Genomic DNA, 17,234 nt, shown 5'->3' on the forward strand with positions numbered 1-17,234 from the left:
CTGAAATATATATGTTCTCAATGTGTGTGTGTGTGTGTGTGTGTGTGTGTGTGTGTGTGTGTGTATACACACACGAACACAGTAGGGCAAAAAAGTATTTAGCCAGACACCGATTGTGCAAGTTGACGCACTTAAAAAGATGAGAGGTCTGTAACTTCCATCATAGTTACACTTCAACTGTGAGAGACAGAATGTGGGTAAAACAACAGGAAATCACATTGGGCGGTATTCAATGTGAATTCCGGCGACGTGCAGCGAATCCTGTTTAGGATTCGCTGCACATTCGCCACTGCTCGCTGCGTTCCGGAGCCTCACCGGCTCTGGTATTCAACGAGTCAGGGTCTCGCTGCCCCTGACCGGCGAATTTGAGCTCCTGCGGCGGACGCCGCAGGGAGCCTGAGGACGGGGGCAGGCAGGGAGATGGAAGTCTCCCTGCCTGCCCCAGAACGTTTGTGGGGGGGAGGTGGGCTCCCCGGGTGCCAGGCAGCACAGGCTGCCCCCCGGGGGTGCCAGCAGGGGACCAGGTATATTCACTACACCCGATCATGCATATGTAATGATCGGGTGAAGTGAATATATGAATATCTAATGAGCGGCTCGGCTCCGGCCCCCCGCTGGCTGGTCTGTGTAAAAAAAAAAATATATTTTTTTATAAATTAAATATAAATTTACAGCACATGAATAAAAATAGCATGCCCCTCCTCAAAATAAAATTCCAGATTTTTTGACACCAATTGTAAAAAACAAAAACACTTTATTTGAAAAGTTCACCTTCCACTTCACCATAAAAAGATAGCGATTGCTACTCTGTGAATCATGGCGAAAAAAACCTTGAAATGTATTCGCCATCTGGTCATTGAATAGGGTGATTCACCGTTTTAGTCAGAAATTCGCCTTACAGCACAAAATCGCCATAAAAACCTGGCGAATCAGCCTCATTGAATACCGCCCATTGTGTGATTTTTAAACAATTTATTTGTATAAAAATACGGAATTTACGGAAAGTAAATATTTAGACACCTACCTTGACGCGGCTTGGGGGCATGTCATACACCTGCGCAGGTATATGTAACCAATATCTCTGAATTCTATTATCATGTAGTGTTGATTGGTTGCTAAAACTATTCAGTGTGCCGGGGGAACCAATGTCTTGTTACTTACTAAGTATTAACCCCTCCCTTGCATGCACCTGAAAAGTTTTACTGAACTAATTTGAGCATCTACCACTATCTGTATGTATGTTGTGAGAGGCAGAGAGGAGCCTGTATTAGGCGGAGAAGCAGGTCCTGATATGCCACATGGAGTAGTCTGGGTTTGCTCCAAGGTAGGTAGCTCTTAGTTCAGATATAACAAGTAAGGAGCCATTATCATGTGGCTCCTTGCTGACTAATTGTAGACCCAATTTAGGGTAACGGTGGTGTGGGGTGCGGTGCCCCTGGACTGGTTGGGCTGGGTGGCTTTAGTGCGGCATGCCCTTACATTCTATTAACACTTTTCCCTCACTAACACTATCTCTTATTTTAATTACATTTCATTTATCTCTCTCCTTATGTATAGCTTCGGCTTCCTATCACTAATTATTAACACTTAGTATCTCACTGGCATGCCGCACTGGGCCTCCTAGCTTATGATAGTTTTTGGGGTGCCACACCCTGCACCTAGATATAGCGCTAGGGACCCCCAATATACAGAGAAGCCTTGACGCTTTAGTCAGAAATTCGCACAGCACAAAATCGCCATAAAAACCTGGCGAATCAGCCTCATTGAATACCGCCCATTGGGTGATTTTGAAACAATTTATTTGTATATACTTGCGGAAAGTAAATATTTGGACACCTACCTTGACGCGGCTTGGGGGCATGTCATACACCTTCGCAGGTATATGTAACCAATATCTCTGAATTCTATTATCATGTAGTGTTCAAGATTGGTTGCTAAAACTATTCAGTGTGCCGGGGGAACCAATGTCTTGTTACACCTACCAACCAGCAAGATTAACACTTAACAGTGTAGGCATTATTGATATGCAGGCCTCAGCACAGATGGTTAAATCAAAATAATGAAGGTTCTAATTAAGTTGCAGATGGAGCCGCCACCATCAGGTGCACCCGCGCGCCTAGGCACCCCATTGCCGCACAAGCGTCTCACGCACCTCATTCATGCCGAGGCGCGTCAAGCTATTCACTAGGAGCCACTCAGATGAGAGAGGCTCCATCTGTACCTGTGCTCAAGCATGGATATCCCTAAAACCTGGACTGTTAGCGTACCTGAGTTTGGGAATGCCTTAGTTACACCATTTTTAAAAGAAGTATTTACAATGCAAATAATAATATCATACTCGAATACACTAATGTTGACCTCATGTGTACTGCATATCCCCCGGGTCCAACAACACAATGACATGTACAAACACTATTTTGGAAGTTATGTTAATACTATAAATGTGAAATTCTATTACCTGGACTGCAGTGCAAGGCGCAGGGCTGTACAGGTAGATTCCAGTTTTCCAAGATGCATGCTGAGTTTTTCAGAATCAGTCTTACACTCTTTCAGGGTCACATTGAGCTGGTCATTTAACTGTTTTACATGGTCAAGGCGTCTGAAATATAGCAATTGGTAACATATATACCAAATATACATACAGCCTGTAATATCCACAGCAGTAATAATCCCAGTTATGTAAAAGTGTGGAACATTGCACATCAGGGGTGAAATGTAATAGGATGAGAGATTCAGAAAGTGAGAGATTTGGTAAGAAATCTCCAGTTTTTTTAAAGTGGCAATCATTGACACAGCAAAATCACACTGGTTTTGCTGTGTCAATGATTGCCACTTTAAAAAAACTGGAGATTTCTTACCAAATCTCTCACTTTCTGAATCTCTCATCCTATTACATTTCACCCCAGGAGTATAATAGAAAGCGACCATGGTGCACAGGACCTGTTACAGACACCTGTACGGCAGACCACAGAGGGTATTCGAGTATGCACAGGAATGACTTGTCTATGGAAGCGTCTCTTCATACTTACCCTTTCAACCATTTCATCTCAGACTCCATGGTGCATGGGTGAATCTCAGGAGGAGAAGTCAGCTGAGTCGGAGATCCGGGGAGACACTGAATATACTGAATGAGACTTTGTAGAGCTGAATTAGAAGCCTGTTAAATAAAAAGAAAATGAAAAAACACAATATCAAACACATATACACGTATGTGTTTATACATGTATGTTATTTTACGTGTTTGCTGTAGCTCAAAAATCCCTTTTTAAATTATTTCCCTTGATTGAAAATCTGATTTACTAGATGTTTTCCTTACATGGCACTGCTGCGTCTCTGCAGGTGGGAGGTTAGGCTCAGATGCCCAATTGCTCGGTTCTTCAGACATCGGACTAGTCGGTGGAGAGATTGTTGTAAGAGAAAAGCCTTTGTCTTGCAGAAGGTCTTGTAAAGTCTTTGCCTTGATAGTAAGATTGAAAAGTAAAAAAAAATAGGGTCAAATTGAGTTGGATGCAAATTAGTTCCATCAGACTCTGGGCATCACTTTAAGAAAAATTATTTGATTTGTGTCTATGTTATGACAAGCACAGAGAGGTCTATCACCTTCTGTCAGCCTGGCCGGTATCCTGATGCCACCCATGCCTGTCTCCTATTCTCACCTAGGCCTGTCACCTCTTACCACCATATCCTATCTCCTCTTCCCACCCAGGCCTGTCGCCTCCTCCCATCATGCCCTCTCTCCTCTTCCCACCCAGGCCTGTCGCCTCCTCCCATCATGGTCTGTCTCCTCTTCCCAACCAGAGCTAACACCTCCTATCATGGCCTGTCTCCTCTTTCTGCCCAGGCCTGTCACCTCCTCCCATCATGGCCTGTCGAATCTGCTTCAAGCGGTCATCTCCTCCTCCTACAGTGGTTTGTTAAATCTTCTTTGTTCCCCCAGCCATCATGTTCTCCCTGCACCCTGTTTTAACTGTTTTGTTTATGAAATGCCTGTGGTACTATATAGAAATGGCAGAAGGTTTAATACTTAGGAATGGTAGTTACTCCCAAGGGGTGGAGGAAATACTAAAATATGAGACTAATAATAGTTATATGCATTCATATTAATAAATTCATACCTTTTGATTCTCTCTTTTGATTTCCAGTACAATACCTACATAATTTTTTTATTCTTCATACTCAAATACCCCTAAAACTTGTAAAATGAAGTGGTTGAAAAAAGAACAGATCCTTCAAGTTCAACATCATTAATTGGGCTGATCCAGGAAGTCAAAACAAAATTAGTATCACTGCAGCGAATGAAGGAGAGACTGTAGCATTTCCGACAGCAGCCGCCACCCTTATAGTTTACTATGGGGTATGCAATGCTATCAGATTAACCACGCTTGGTTTGGACCCCACAGCTAAACCCATCTGAAGATGACAAAGCCTATTGTAGTCAATGTGGCACATTTTGCACAAATTACTAGGAGACAATGGCTGCTTTGCATGTATGGTCAACAGAACTTGCTTGCATGTGCATCACAGTGGCAGGCTCCTCTCAAAGCCCCAGCCCTGTGTGTGTGTGTGCTATTTAACACATCTGGGCAGTAGAAGCACACCCTGCAATGCAATTTTGGGGGATACTATTGCTAGCAGATCACACTGCAAATGCGCTTATCAATACATGGGCCCCGTACACTGGATAGCATACCTTTATTTGTAGCGCCTCCTTTTCCTGCATGAAGACCTTGAGTGTGGCTCTTGACTTATCCAGATTCCTGTCTGTGAGACTTAATTTGACCCTCAATGCTGCATTATTTTCCTGGTAATTTCTGATTTCAGACTGTAATCCTGGATCTTCAATCGAAAACATGTTGGGAAACTCCTGTATTACAAAAATGCCACATATGATTACATTGTATAAGACAAGATCTGCATTGTGTAAATACACCTACAAAATAGGCAGAAGATGACACATAATCGTTGTCCTACAAAGCTTGATAAAGTATTTAACTGGCATAACTATGCTAATTGCGGTTATTATTGTCCTTCGGGGTAGTCATTATTGGAATTGTGTTTAATGACTACGCAGAATCACAATAAGAACTTAGGGCTTTATTCTAGTTCACTCTTTCTGACAAAATCCTTCTTAGATGGACAAAACCATGTGCAATGCAGGGAGGCAGATGTTATTTGTGCAGAGAGAATTAGATTTGGGTGGGGTTTTACTTCAAAGTGAGATCTATATTGCAGTGTAAAAATAAAGCAGTCACTATTTCCCTGCACATAAATAAAATAACTCACCCAAATCTAATTCTCTCTGCACATTTTACATCTGCCCCCCTGCAGTGCACATGGTTTTGTCCATCTAAGAAGGATTTTGTCAGAAAGAGTGAACTAGAATAAGGCCCTTAGATCCTTGTATCCTATCCCTGCCAGGTAAATGTCTATACTGAAATTAATCTAATTTGGAATGCTTGAGGACCTGTGAGGCATCTATTTCTCAAACTAGAGACTCTAATGTCCTTGTCTTCTTGCTCAGTTGTGCAACGGGCCTCCCACTTCTCTGTTCACCACAGGAGGTCAGTGAAGCCCTAGATTTCTGCAAAAATATGAAACTCCATTCACCTGTCTGCTTTGGCTATTCTGTTTTTTGATGTGCAATTAAATGTGCATTGTTTATTTCTGTAAAAAATATATTCACTTTATTTGTTTTTCACTATATATGTTTATATTATACATTGTATTGGGAGTACACGATTTGATACCATTTATGCTGCACAAGCATCATCTGTTTGATTGTTGATTTCTCTTCAGGTGAGAACCTGGGAGTCTGCAGTCTAGATTTCACATGGGATGGGGCTGTATAATGTCTGTATTTGCTCATTGTTGTATCCTGATGACGGGAATAAAGCTTCTTGAAATGTTGATCTAAAAAGTTTCCTGCTTTCAAGTTATTTCAAGTCGCCTGAGTGCCGCCCATCTACCTGTATGTACATTCGTGCCCATTTGGGTTTACCTAGGGAAGGCACCAAGTGCCACTACTGGACTACTAAGCAGTGGAGTGCCAGCTTACATCTCTCTCTCTCTATATATATATATATATATACATATACACACACACACACACACACACAAATACAGGGGCTCAACACTCACCATAATAAACTAACACCTTAATATACAAATAATCAAATAAATAATGAATGGACCAGAGTCAGCATGATCAGATGAGACCCAGTTGGAGGTGAGGAGCACCGGTACCCACGTACCTGATTCCAGTTCCCATGACTGCCTTCATGTAAAAAGTGTTTGCTGAGAACTTTTTTATTGTTCTCCACTATCTCCGGAGCAGATACTATGGAAAATTGACATTGGACATACCTGTAAGTGCTTAATCAGAGAGGCGGAGAAGAGGAGTCACCACCCCCCTATAAGGGACGTACGGTATTCCCCCCACCCCACCCCCCACCCTATGTGGAATTAGACAGGATTCACACCTGCATCTTCTGTGTTATAGAATATGAGGCGGAGAAGAGGAGGCGTCTTATCCACATCTGTATGTACAGTATCCACTTCTGAGCCCCAGTAGAGGGAACACGCCCTGTGTATTTATCTACACTAATCTGGACTGTCGTTTTCTGTGGTGAAGGGGTCACCACTTATTGTTTTAGCTGCCATCCTAGCGCAGCACTCGTTTCTCTACTCTAAATAAATATTGGGGTTTTAGTTTATGAATGAATTATGCTAGCAGCCCATCGCCAAGGGACCCCATTTCACTGCAAGTCCTACACTAACAATTGGTCTCTTAAGAACCTGGCAACTGCTGACACATCATAGCTAAAATGGACATGTGCTTGTTTTCCCTTGTTTAGAGCTCACCTGCCAACTACCTTATGACTTCTAAAGGTGAGACAATCACCAACACAACTCCTGAATTAGTATTTAAGGGGCAACTGTCACAGTTTTCAGATATATTAGCTTATCTGGGGTGCATGAGAAAACTATGATCACAGTAAAGGTGCCCATACACAGTGCGATGAACTCCGTGCTTTTAGTACTAGATTGCATAGCATCTAGTACAAAAAGCATACAATGTGCTACAGCACCGTACTTTTTGTACTAGATACGGTGCACTCTAGTACTAAAAGCACGGGCAGCACAGACTTTATGTGCTGTGCGATGGATGCACAGCACCATTGTAAGGTGTATGGGCACCTTAACAAAGGTTACTTAAAAATGAACCCACTTATACAGATACAGAAGTACCACCGCACTCGCCATTCCTACGAATGGGGTGCAAACAGGTTGGGGTGCAGTGGCCTGTGCTCTAATAATTACAAATACAGGGGGCTCAACACTCACCATAATAAACTTACCTTAATATACAAATAATCAAATAAATAAATTTATAGTCTCGATGTCAGAGGGGTTACCTTGCCATATGAGCAGCAAATTGTCTTTGTATCTCTGATAAAATGTGATCTTGGAAAAATAGGTAGAGTTTTAAATATAAGTCTCCTCCCATTAAACCATCAACAAATTTGCATATGAGTGGGCGAATTTGGTACTCATGGCTGTACCATGGGTTTGGAGATAGTATTTTCCATTAAAATCAAAGTAGTTATGAGTGAGAATGTAATGAATGCTATCCAATATGAAATTTACCTTTTTAATAGAAAGTGAAGAATCTCTGGAGGGGATACAGTTTAAGGTCCGTTTTGCTATCTTTCCAGATTGGTAACCATGACAACAGTGGCACGCACGGATGCCCACTGTGCATTCCACAAGAGCTATACATTGACCAGTGGGGAAATGCCATTGCAGTACATTGTTTCCTGCAGGCAACCCGTGATGTCATCCTGCAAGTGCCTGGTGATGTAACTACTTTGAGTGGCTAGTGAACATGGGTGGAGCGCACGGATATTCAGCATGTGTTCCACCTGGCAGAAACATGTCCTGACATGACAGGTGGACGACAAGTAGAACGCATGAGCATCTGGTGTGCGTTCCACTGATGAAAAAGATGTATTAACAGCTTTTCTATTGTTCTGCAGCCATCTCCATCACCCCATCCCCTAAAATGCTAAATGGGGATCACATACATCAGGTTTATATACCCTGAGTTCTCTAAATACCAATTTTGAAACTTATCTCCAAACAGGAAGTGAGTCATAGCCTCTTTACTATAAATAACCAGCCCCTATGTCATTCATTCACTATATATATAGGCGTAGAAGTCAGCCCGGCACTCTTCCTGGAAGTCTGCAGCTGTCCCAGTGCCCCCTCGGTGTGATGGTATAGAGACAGACCAATAAGCAGGCAGAGGCACTCAGGAGGTCTTTTCAAACAGAGCAATCTTTAAACCCTGTTTCGGGGTTAGCAAACCCCTTTGTCAAGGTGTACCCCTTGACAAAGGGGTTTGCTAAACCTGAAACGTTGGGATTATTCACTCTGCCTGCTTATTGGACTGTCTCTGTCTCTATATATGTGTGTGTGTGTGTGTGTGTGTGTGTGTGTGTGTGTGTGTGTGTATACATATATATTTAAGCTTGGTCTTACCCTTTTTCACCATACAAGCTTAATTTTGTGTTACACTATTTCTGGATTATCTATCTGCTTGCTCACTCCTCTGATTAAAAATTTATGGATATATATTTTTCCAGATTTTATGAATTTATTCCATACCATAAAGAATATTCTCTTATGTCCAGATCTATATATAAGATCCATATTTTGGTAAGTACTATATATTTTATATATATAATATTTTAAAGCATATACTACATTTTTTATGCTTACAGCCCCCTTTCTTCTTTCTGTACCACCCTTAGCTATGCCGCTGATAAAGTCATTCTGACGAAACGCATTGGATATTTGTCTAAATAGACAGCTTACCTCTTATTTCGAACATATACTGACATCGGACACATGACGTAAAAACATTTTATTGTACTGTTGGGTGGTACTATACTAATAAGACTTGCACACTCCGATAATATCTTTAATATATATATGCCGCCAAGAAATCATTGATTTCTACTACAGTCCCTTTAATTCTTCTTAATATTGCATCCACATAACCTGGTATGTGGACTCCAATATCTGTGAAGTTTCTTAAACTGCAATCAAGGTTTCTTACTGCAGATTTTGGTAAAAACATAACAAATATTTTGGGGGTCAATCTGACTGACACAGCTTTCACAGCATTGCGAGCCAACTAAACACCTCCTGCCACCCGCACGAACACCGGCTTCCCCTCGCACAGCCAATATCCCCACATGCGAATATCCCACGCATGCGAATGGATGTTTTGCATAAGGCATAGGGACCCAAAATCATTCAATGGTCGCCGACCATCTAATAATTTGTCAAGCGCTTGCAAATCTCTTTGGCGACTCAGATTTGCGGCACCCTGCTACGTGAACAGGGCGGGCAGGTGACATGTGGTGACATCAGCTGACCGCTTCTGGCACCTGCGTCAGGACACCATTAGCATGAGAACACCCAGTGTTTGCATGGGAACGCCCATGAAACTGCTGTGTGGGCCGCCCCATGCCCCCTGGGGCCCGGGACAGCTGTACCCACAGCACCCCCCAGTCGGCAGCCCTGGGCACAATAAGTCTCTAATGGACACAACCATATGCATTGCAGGTGGGGCTGATGTAACATGTGCAGTGAGAATTACATTTGGGTGAGTTATTTTGTTCTGTGCAGGGTAAATACTGGCTGCTTTATTTTTACACTGCAATATAGATCTCACTTCGAAGGAAAAACCCCACCCAAATCGAATTCTCTCTGCACATGTTACATCTGACCCACCTGCAGTGCACATGGTTTTGTCCATTAGAGAGTGATTGTGGCTTTCCGAGTGAATCAGAATAACCACCACCATGTGTTAATGCACAAGCGGGGGCCTTTTTTAGGTAATAAACGCGAACTGTAATTAAATAGCATGATAATGATCATCGGTCACAAATCATGCTGTCAGGCGGTTTTTATCATCTGAAAAAGGATAGCAAGTTATTGGATATCTATATATCTTTACCAGATTAGTCTGGTGCATGGCTGCAGAAGATGTACTCAGGAGGGGTGTCACACTTTCTTCTACAGACTTGTCAACAGATGGACTTCTCCAGGATAATACACATGTTTCCAGAGAAGATATCACATCCTGTAGCTGCAAGAACAAGTCATTCTGAAATACTGAAAGGGAAAATAAAAGAACATAGGTGATATACTATTAAGGTGTGGTGAAAGGGTGTTTAAGTGTGATCTGATGCATATTTGTATGTTGGGGTCAGAGGTGTAACTCTGGGAGGCAATGGAGTCATCTGCCGCCGAGCTCCTGCTTACAAGGGGGCACCTCTTCTCCCCTGCAACCTTGAATCAGTTCATTGAAAGCCATCGATATCGCTTCTGTGGCTGACTCCCTCTCCTAGCAGGACCATAGAGGCCACAGTCTCGTTAGTTTGATTCAAAAGATTGGCAGATGGGCTGTGTGCAGTCTCCATGTGAGCTCATTCCTCTCTTACCGGCGAATGCACAGAGCAGACTCTGGCACAGTGCCACAGTCTATTGCACATTTGCAAATCTTTATTAAAATGGAGCTAGTGCCATTTTCTTGGTGAGATCTCTGGAAAAAAATAACTCCACCCTAATTTTCCCAGTGATTTATGTAGCAATCCCCTTAGTGATATGAGGAAACAGGATTCCTTGCTGTGGGATTTAAGGCGATTTGGGCCCGATTTCACTCTATTGTGGCGGATCGGGCTGAAAAATTGGTTGAAATCAGCCCAAATAGCATGTGTTTGATGTCCGGTCCGATCTGATGCGTGGTTCCGTGTGCATTGGATCGGACCTGGAGATCATAAGTGTTACACGTAAGATCTCTGGCTCGGTACTCCTCCCAGAGGCAGGGAGAGGGGCAGCATGCAATGTATCGCATGCAATCATGCCGTCTGAGACCCTGGAGGGGGGTTGTATGCCACTACTCTGACAGGAGAAGTTGCATAGTGTACGGGCACCTCTACTGTTATCAGTGACATGCAATGAGGTAAATGACTGAGGAGGCACTATTCTACTATAATCTTTGCATTTTTCATATCATTTATATAGTCAAAACTATGTAATTTACTGGAGTATGACAGAAGAGGTTCTGCCTCACCACGTCACTGATTGTTACTGATTGTTACAGTATTAGCAAACCCGCCAGTCAAAGCCAAGCGCTACTGTCAGCTTTTTTTATGTTACCCAACAGTGGCCCTGAGTCAGGTTTGCTCGGTAAGCATCTGAGACTCCGCTCTGCCAAATACCTGCCTCCCGCCCTCTCTGCCGCTGAATCCCCTTGGTATCGTGCGAAGGGATGTGTACCAGAACATGCGCAGACCCCCAGACATCGGACAGGGGCCGAATTTGCCCCGTTCTGAGTGAACCTGAATCAGGGCCAGTGTTTGTTGCAGTGCAATATGCTATGAAGTCAAGAGAAAACTCAGGCTCAGGGAGTGCAGAGAGATGCCCATGTTACAGCAGCAGAGGTGTATAAAACCTCCTTACTATGTAATGCCCCTTAACACCCATAACATCTACTATTGTATGTATTTTATGGAGAATAAAAAAATCTTCCATTATCACAACTGGGTTCTGTCAAACTACTGATATATTTAACATGTATTTCTGAATGTTTTATTATTAGCTCGTATCTATAAACCACAAGCACCATGACTGAGAGCTACAAATGACATATCAGACAGGGACAGTGGCTGACAGGGAGTGGTTTAAGTATACAAAAACAGGAAACTCAATGTAATATCCTGGTCTCCAGCAATACAATGACCCAGTATATATAGACGCAAGCACAAAATCAGTGTCTGAAAAATTACTTTAGGTATTTGTAGTACATTTGGTAAAGAGAATGTAACACCTATTGACAATTTGAGATTTCCATAAAAAAAAAATATATATTTTACATTTTTATATTTTTCTGCATTTAGTAACTATTTATTAATTTATTTATTCCCACCAAACAATATATTTCCAGCATGGCTTATGCTGAGCAATACTAAGTTTTACAGAAAGTGCTACACACTAATATAAATTAGCACAAAAAGTGATTATTTATAGTATAAGAACCAACCAATGTAGCTGGACAGAAAAGGTAAATCATGCTCAAACAGAAGCTAAATAGAGAATTAAGAAAAACAAACTCACATCATCAGGTAATAACAAGAAGGTAGGCGGATACTATATACAAAAACCATAATAAACACACAGTGTAAAGACATAACACTAACAGTAAGGTATACTGTATATACGCTCTCACTTACCACTTATGTCCGAGCAGTCCATTGTACCCAAAAGCATATAAGAGACTGGAAGCAAGGGAAGGAAACAGGGCGTGAGCTGGATACTTGGATATTTGTCTAAAAGGGAAGTCGTTTTCTAACGGGAGAAGTCTGTCATCCATACATATATGCGGGTACCTTGTCACTTGCATGTTAAAGTACTATACAGTATATAGTTCTAAAATATAGTCTTAATAGACCACACGCACTACAGAGCATTTCTGACATTATTGCAATCAACTGATTAGAAGTGCTGGTCTGTTTTTATTTATATGTTGAACCAGTGCATAGACTTGTTAGGAGCTTGTAGGTAAGATAGTTGTTGGTACCCTCCCCTCCGCTATATTTTGTTATCAACATGCCATCCTAGCAGCACCCATGCACACACCCCTCTTCAGGGCCGCCAAGATGGTAAGGTACTCATTACTTCCATCCAGGCTTGTAAGAGGCTCGGTCTGAGTCATCTGCTAAGGAGGACATAACTGATTTTATTTTGGTGACATTGAAACATAAATAATGTCATCCTCCGTGCCCTGTGTAGTATAAGATAACATATGTAAAAAGTATAATACAAATGCACACTCTGGAACCTGATCTATAGGGAAGGCCCGGGAAGTGTGGCCCACAGGGGGTTTCCCCTGTGGGCCAGTCCAACACTGTATATAAACAGCTAACAAAATGAACCTTATACCATACAATTACAATTCTGCATGCTGGTGCGAGGCAATGTGATATTTCTGTGACTTGCATTGTGATCCAGAAATCAGACCCTGCTGCGGTAGTGAGTGCGGGTATATAAGTATATTTTGCTCCCCCCTACCAAAAAAGTCGGTACTTGTGTAGTTTCACGGCGCCAGCAAGGGGACTCAGACGCATGGCGCCATGCTGGCGCCGTGAAACTACATAAGTATTAAAAAGTCTCTGGTGACCCCACATGGAATTTTGTCTCAAGGCCAGGGTGCAGGGCCTATAATCGCAGCACTACCACAGGGCCATGCCCCCTGTCCCTCCCTCTCTCCTGTCACAAACCTGACTTGGCTCAAATTTGTTTTCTGATTTACAATGTTTCCAGGCTTGTCTGTGTCCATGCTGCTGCTGCTGCTGCAGCTGCTCTGCATTCCTCAGTGATTAATCGGTACTTGTTTCCTAGCACGGCGCCCGTCGTGGTAGATCGCATACCTTAAGATAAGGTAACTTAAGGTATGCGATCGACATGATGGACGCGATTTTCTGTCAATTAAGTGTTTTAATTGCCAGCAAGGAGAAAATCGCGTTGATCGCGTCCATCGCATGCCATTATAATGGCATGCGATGCGACCGACGCGATCAACGCGATTTTACATAGGGCTCAATGTTAAATTAGCTTTCAATGATAAAATCGCGTTGATCGCGACCATAGCATGCCATTATAATGGCATGCGATGCGATCAACGTGATCAACACGATTTTACATAGGTAACAATGGGAAATGGGCCACCGTCATGGGTTTTAAGTATGTGAAGTGTCCCCCCATTGTTAACGCCACCCCACTATTGACGCCAACCCAAAGCGTGGCGAGCGCAGCGAGCCCGCGAGGGGTGGCGGTACGCGTCCTCCGACCTTTTCATACCCCCACTATCCACGTCAGCGTGGAGTTTATTTTATATAGTGTGCCGAGCGCAGCGAGCCACCGAGCCCGAAGCGTGGCGAGCCCCGTGAGGGGACGCGTATACCTGTGAAGTTATGCCCGTTCCCTCGCTGGGCTCACTGCGCTCGCCACACTTTATAAAATCAACTCCATGCCGACGTGGATAGTGGGGGTATGAAAAGGTCGGAGGACGCGTACCACGCCCCTCACGGGCTTGCTGCGCTCGCCACACTTCGGGTTGGTGTTCATCGTGGGGTGGCGTTAACAATGGGGGGGCCATTTCACCCATGAGGGGGGGTATGCAATTAAAGTTGGGGTTTAGGGGGCTTTTTACATTGGGACCAATGTAAAATTGGGTCTCAGGGATCATTTTACATTGATTCCAATGTAAAAATCGCGTTGATCGCATGCGATTTGGTTGCATGCGATGTGATTGACGCAATTTTTTTAGGTCCCGGTGCTTAAGATAAAAAACGGTGGCGCCGTGCTAGGAAACAAGTACCGATTAATCACCTGTGAGGCTCCCTGAGGTCAGCACTGGTCACAAGATCCAGATATATTCAAGTAATCCCATTTCTTGGTTGTGCCCTACAGTAATTGCTGCTGCGGTCAATAGCCAATACCCAGCTACCTAGGGGGATATAAGGAGTCACTTGAGAACAGTTCAGGGCCTTAAACAACTAGTCTGATCGATGTGTTCATCCAGAAGTCAGAATACTAAGGCTCCAGGTTCCTGTCTAGAGTTTCTGTGCAATACCTGTGCAATCTGCTGCTGCCTCCTGCTGTCATTAAAGGTGCATATTAGGTACGTACACACGGGGGGAGATATATTGCTCAGCCATATATTGCTAGCAATATATGGCTGAGCAATATATTGCTGAGTTTCTCCTTTTCATCAGCGATGGTCGCTGATGAAAGGGAACCTCTGCCGGGGGCACTGCGCTCGCCACGCTGCGGGCACGGTGGCTCGCTACGCTCGCCACTTATTCTATTCTCCCTCTGTGGGGGTCGTGGACCCCCACGAGGGAGAATAGCCGTTGGCCATCGGGAACCCGTCTGTCTGTGTTTTAACAGTCGGGATCCCGTCCGGCACAAAAAAAAACAGATTGGTGTCGCCTTTTAACCCCTTCCCGACATTTGACGTACATGTACGTCATGGCCGGGATCTACTTCCCGACACATGACGTACATGTACGTCATGACTTCAAAGTGCCACCGCGTCTACAGACGCGGTGACAGAGGGAGGATGTCTGCTGTCCCTGACAGCAGACATTCTCCCTCATTGCCCAGGGGGGGCAGCGATGCCCCCCGTAATGGGCGATCGCTGCGATTGGCTGTTCAAACTAGAACAGCCAAAAACAGCGTTTTAATGTGTGATGTGTAAAATTTAGACTCTGCTGCCCCCTAGTGTCCAAAAAAATTAAAGGAGCTTGAAATAATGATTTAAAAATAAAGTTTAGATATGGTCTATGTTAGTTATTAACTATTTTGAGTGGTATGATTATTTGTCTCACAAGCAGAAAATTTTACATTTAGCAAATAGCAAAATGTTCCATTTTTTTACGACATTTTGGTATTTTTCACAAAAAAAAAAACTGTATCGACCAAAATGTACCACTAATTTAAAGTACAATGTGTCACGAGAAAACAATCTCAAAATCACTGGGATAAGTAAAAGCAAAAAAAAGTTATCCCCACTTAAGTGATACATGTCAGATTTGAAAAAAAGGCCTCTGTCAGGAAGGCAAAAACATGCTGCGTCGGGAAGGGGTTAAATAACTGTCATTTTAAAAATGTAAACAAAAATACACTAGCAAGAATTTCACCTGAGCCAGCAACCCGCCAGCTATTACATAAGCCCAAATGACTATTAATGACCAAGAATAGAAAAGGGGAGAGCAAAAATTTAGTGACAGCCAGCTAGACCAAGTGCAAGGTGCATGGATTCAATCACCAAATGCAATGCAAAAACTGTGCTGGAGGTCATGGAACTTTGAACCCTCTCCAAAATGAGAATGCCCCTGTTACTCCCCACCCCCTCAGAGCCAGAAGGCCTACTGAGGGGAAAAGAGGATCTTTGGGTCCCCCTTGCTAAAGCTCAGTTGGAATTTCCAACCCCAGGAGCCAAAATGGCAAAGGGCAAGATCTTCACACTTTCCTCCACCTCACGGCTCGGGGTTGCACCATCCTACCCAGTTAGTTGAAGCTTTTCCCTGGGGAAAATAAACTTTAAAGGTGCCCATACACTGAGGCGATTTGGTCCGATTTCGGCCGATTACGACCAATCGGCCCGTTAAATCGGACCAAATCGCCTCTACCTGACATGCAGTCAGGTCCGATGCGCGGTCCCATGTGCATCGGACCCGACCGGGTGGTCGGACCTGCTGCCCGTCTGACCACCCGTCCTGGAACCTCCCTCCTGGTGGCGAGGGAGGCGGCAAGCAGGGACGCATGCGATCCATCGCAATAGATCGCATGCGACCCTGCCGCCGGGAAGGTCCTGGCAGCTTGCCAGGGTATCGGGTGTCCAAACACTGCTGCAAGACATCGCAGCAGTGTATGGGCACCTCAACCCTCCCCATAAAGATAAGAGACTCGGCAGTCTGGGGAAGGTGGCCAATAAGGGTCACACAAAAACCCCCACAAAAACATTACACCGCACACATAAAACAAATAAAGGTGAAGCATAGTTGCAAAACAAGTACAAACTTAAAAAGTAAATGAAAAAATAAATACGCCCCCAAGGCCATGGGGAATAAAAAACTACCGTTGACCTTTCCATAAGGCCCAGGCCAAAGGAAAACAAAAGTGCATTCTACAATAAAATACAAAGTATTACAATCAATGGCGCTAAAAAGGGCAGCACTTTCCTAGCCAGGAGTTACCTTTCTGGAATACAAATATACAATACAATAGAAGATAAGGAAAAGCGCCTACAGTTCCTAACTCTGGGCGCTTTTCCTTATCTTCTATTGTATTGTATAAAAGTGCATTCTGCTTACTAACATTTTCAGGCACCCCCTAGTTCAGATGCAGGGGCGTAAATAGATATTCGTAGACCCCATAGCAAAAGTTTAAGGGCCCCCTTAGCAATTGATGGTGATGAATGTATGTAAAACATATTACTTAGAATCTAAGTCTTATATGGTAAAGATGGGCCCCCTTCAGCTCTGGGCTCCATAGCAGCTGCACCCCTTGCACCTATGGTAGTTAGTTACGCCCTTGTTCAAATGGCATCAGGGGCACATACTACCTTGAGCTCTGGCTGCTTACTCTCTGGTCAG

General features: G+C 43.6%; 1 protein-coding gene across 4 annotated transcripts in view; it reads right to left on the reverse strand.

The window, feature by feature from the left end:
* USHBP1 (USH1 protein network component harmonin binding protein 1) overlaps positions 1-17,234 on the reverse strand; it is a 40,928-nt gene that overhangs the window by 23,048 nt on the left and 646 nt on the right. Inside the window, exons 1-6 of one of the 4 annotated variants that reach the window (XM_083181923.1) lie at positions 12,306-12,538; positions 10,028-10,185; positions 4,691-4,864; positions 3,317-3,457; positions 3,030-3,157; positions 2,459-2,599 (exon numbers count right to left, since the gene is read on the reverse strand). In XM_083181923.1, coding sequence (XP_083038049.1) covers positions 2,459-2,599; positions 3,030-3,157; positions 3,317-3,457; positions 4,691-4,864; positions 10,028-10,185; positions 12,306-12,342 — 779 coding nt within the window. In that variant the 5' untranslated portion in view covers positions 12,343-12,538. Of the gene's footprint in view, positions 1-2,458; positions 2,600-3,029; positions 3,158-3,316; positions 3,458-4,690; positions 4,865-10,027; positions 10,186-12,305; positions 12,539-17,234 lie in introns of those variants that run through there. The other 3 variants (XM_083181940.1, XM_083181933.1, XM_083181949.1) reach the window with 3 other exon arrangements.

This window comes from Crinia signifera, chromosome 1, assembly GCF_055691185.1.
Source record: "Crinia signifera chromosome 1, ASM5569118v1, whole genome shotgun sequence".
Lineage (NCBI taxonomy): Eukaryota > Metazoa > Chordata > Amphibia > Anura > Myobatrachidae > Crinia > Crinia signifera.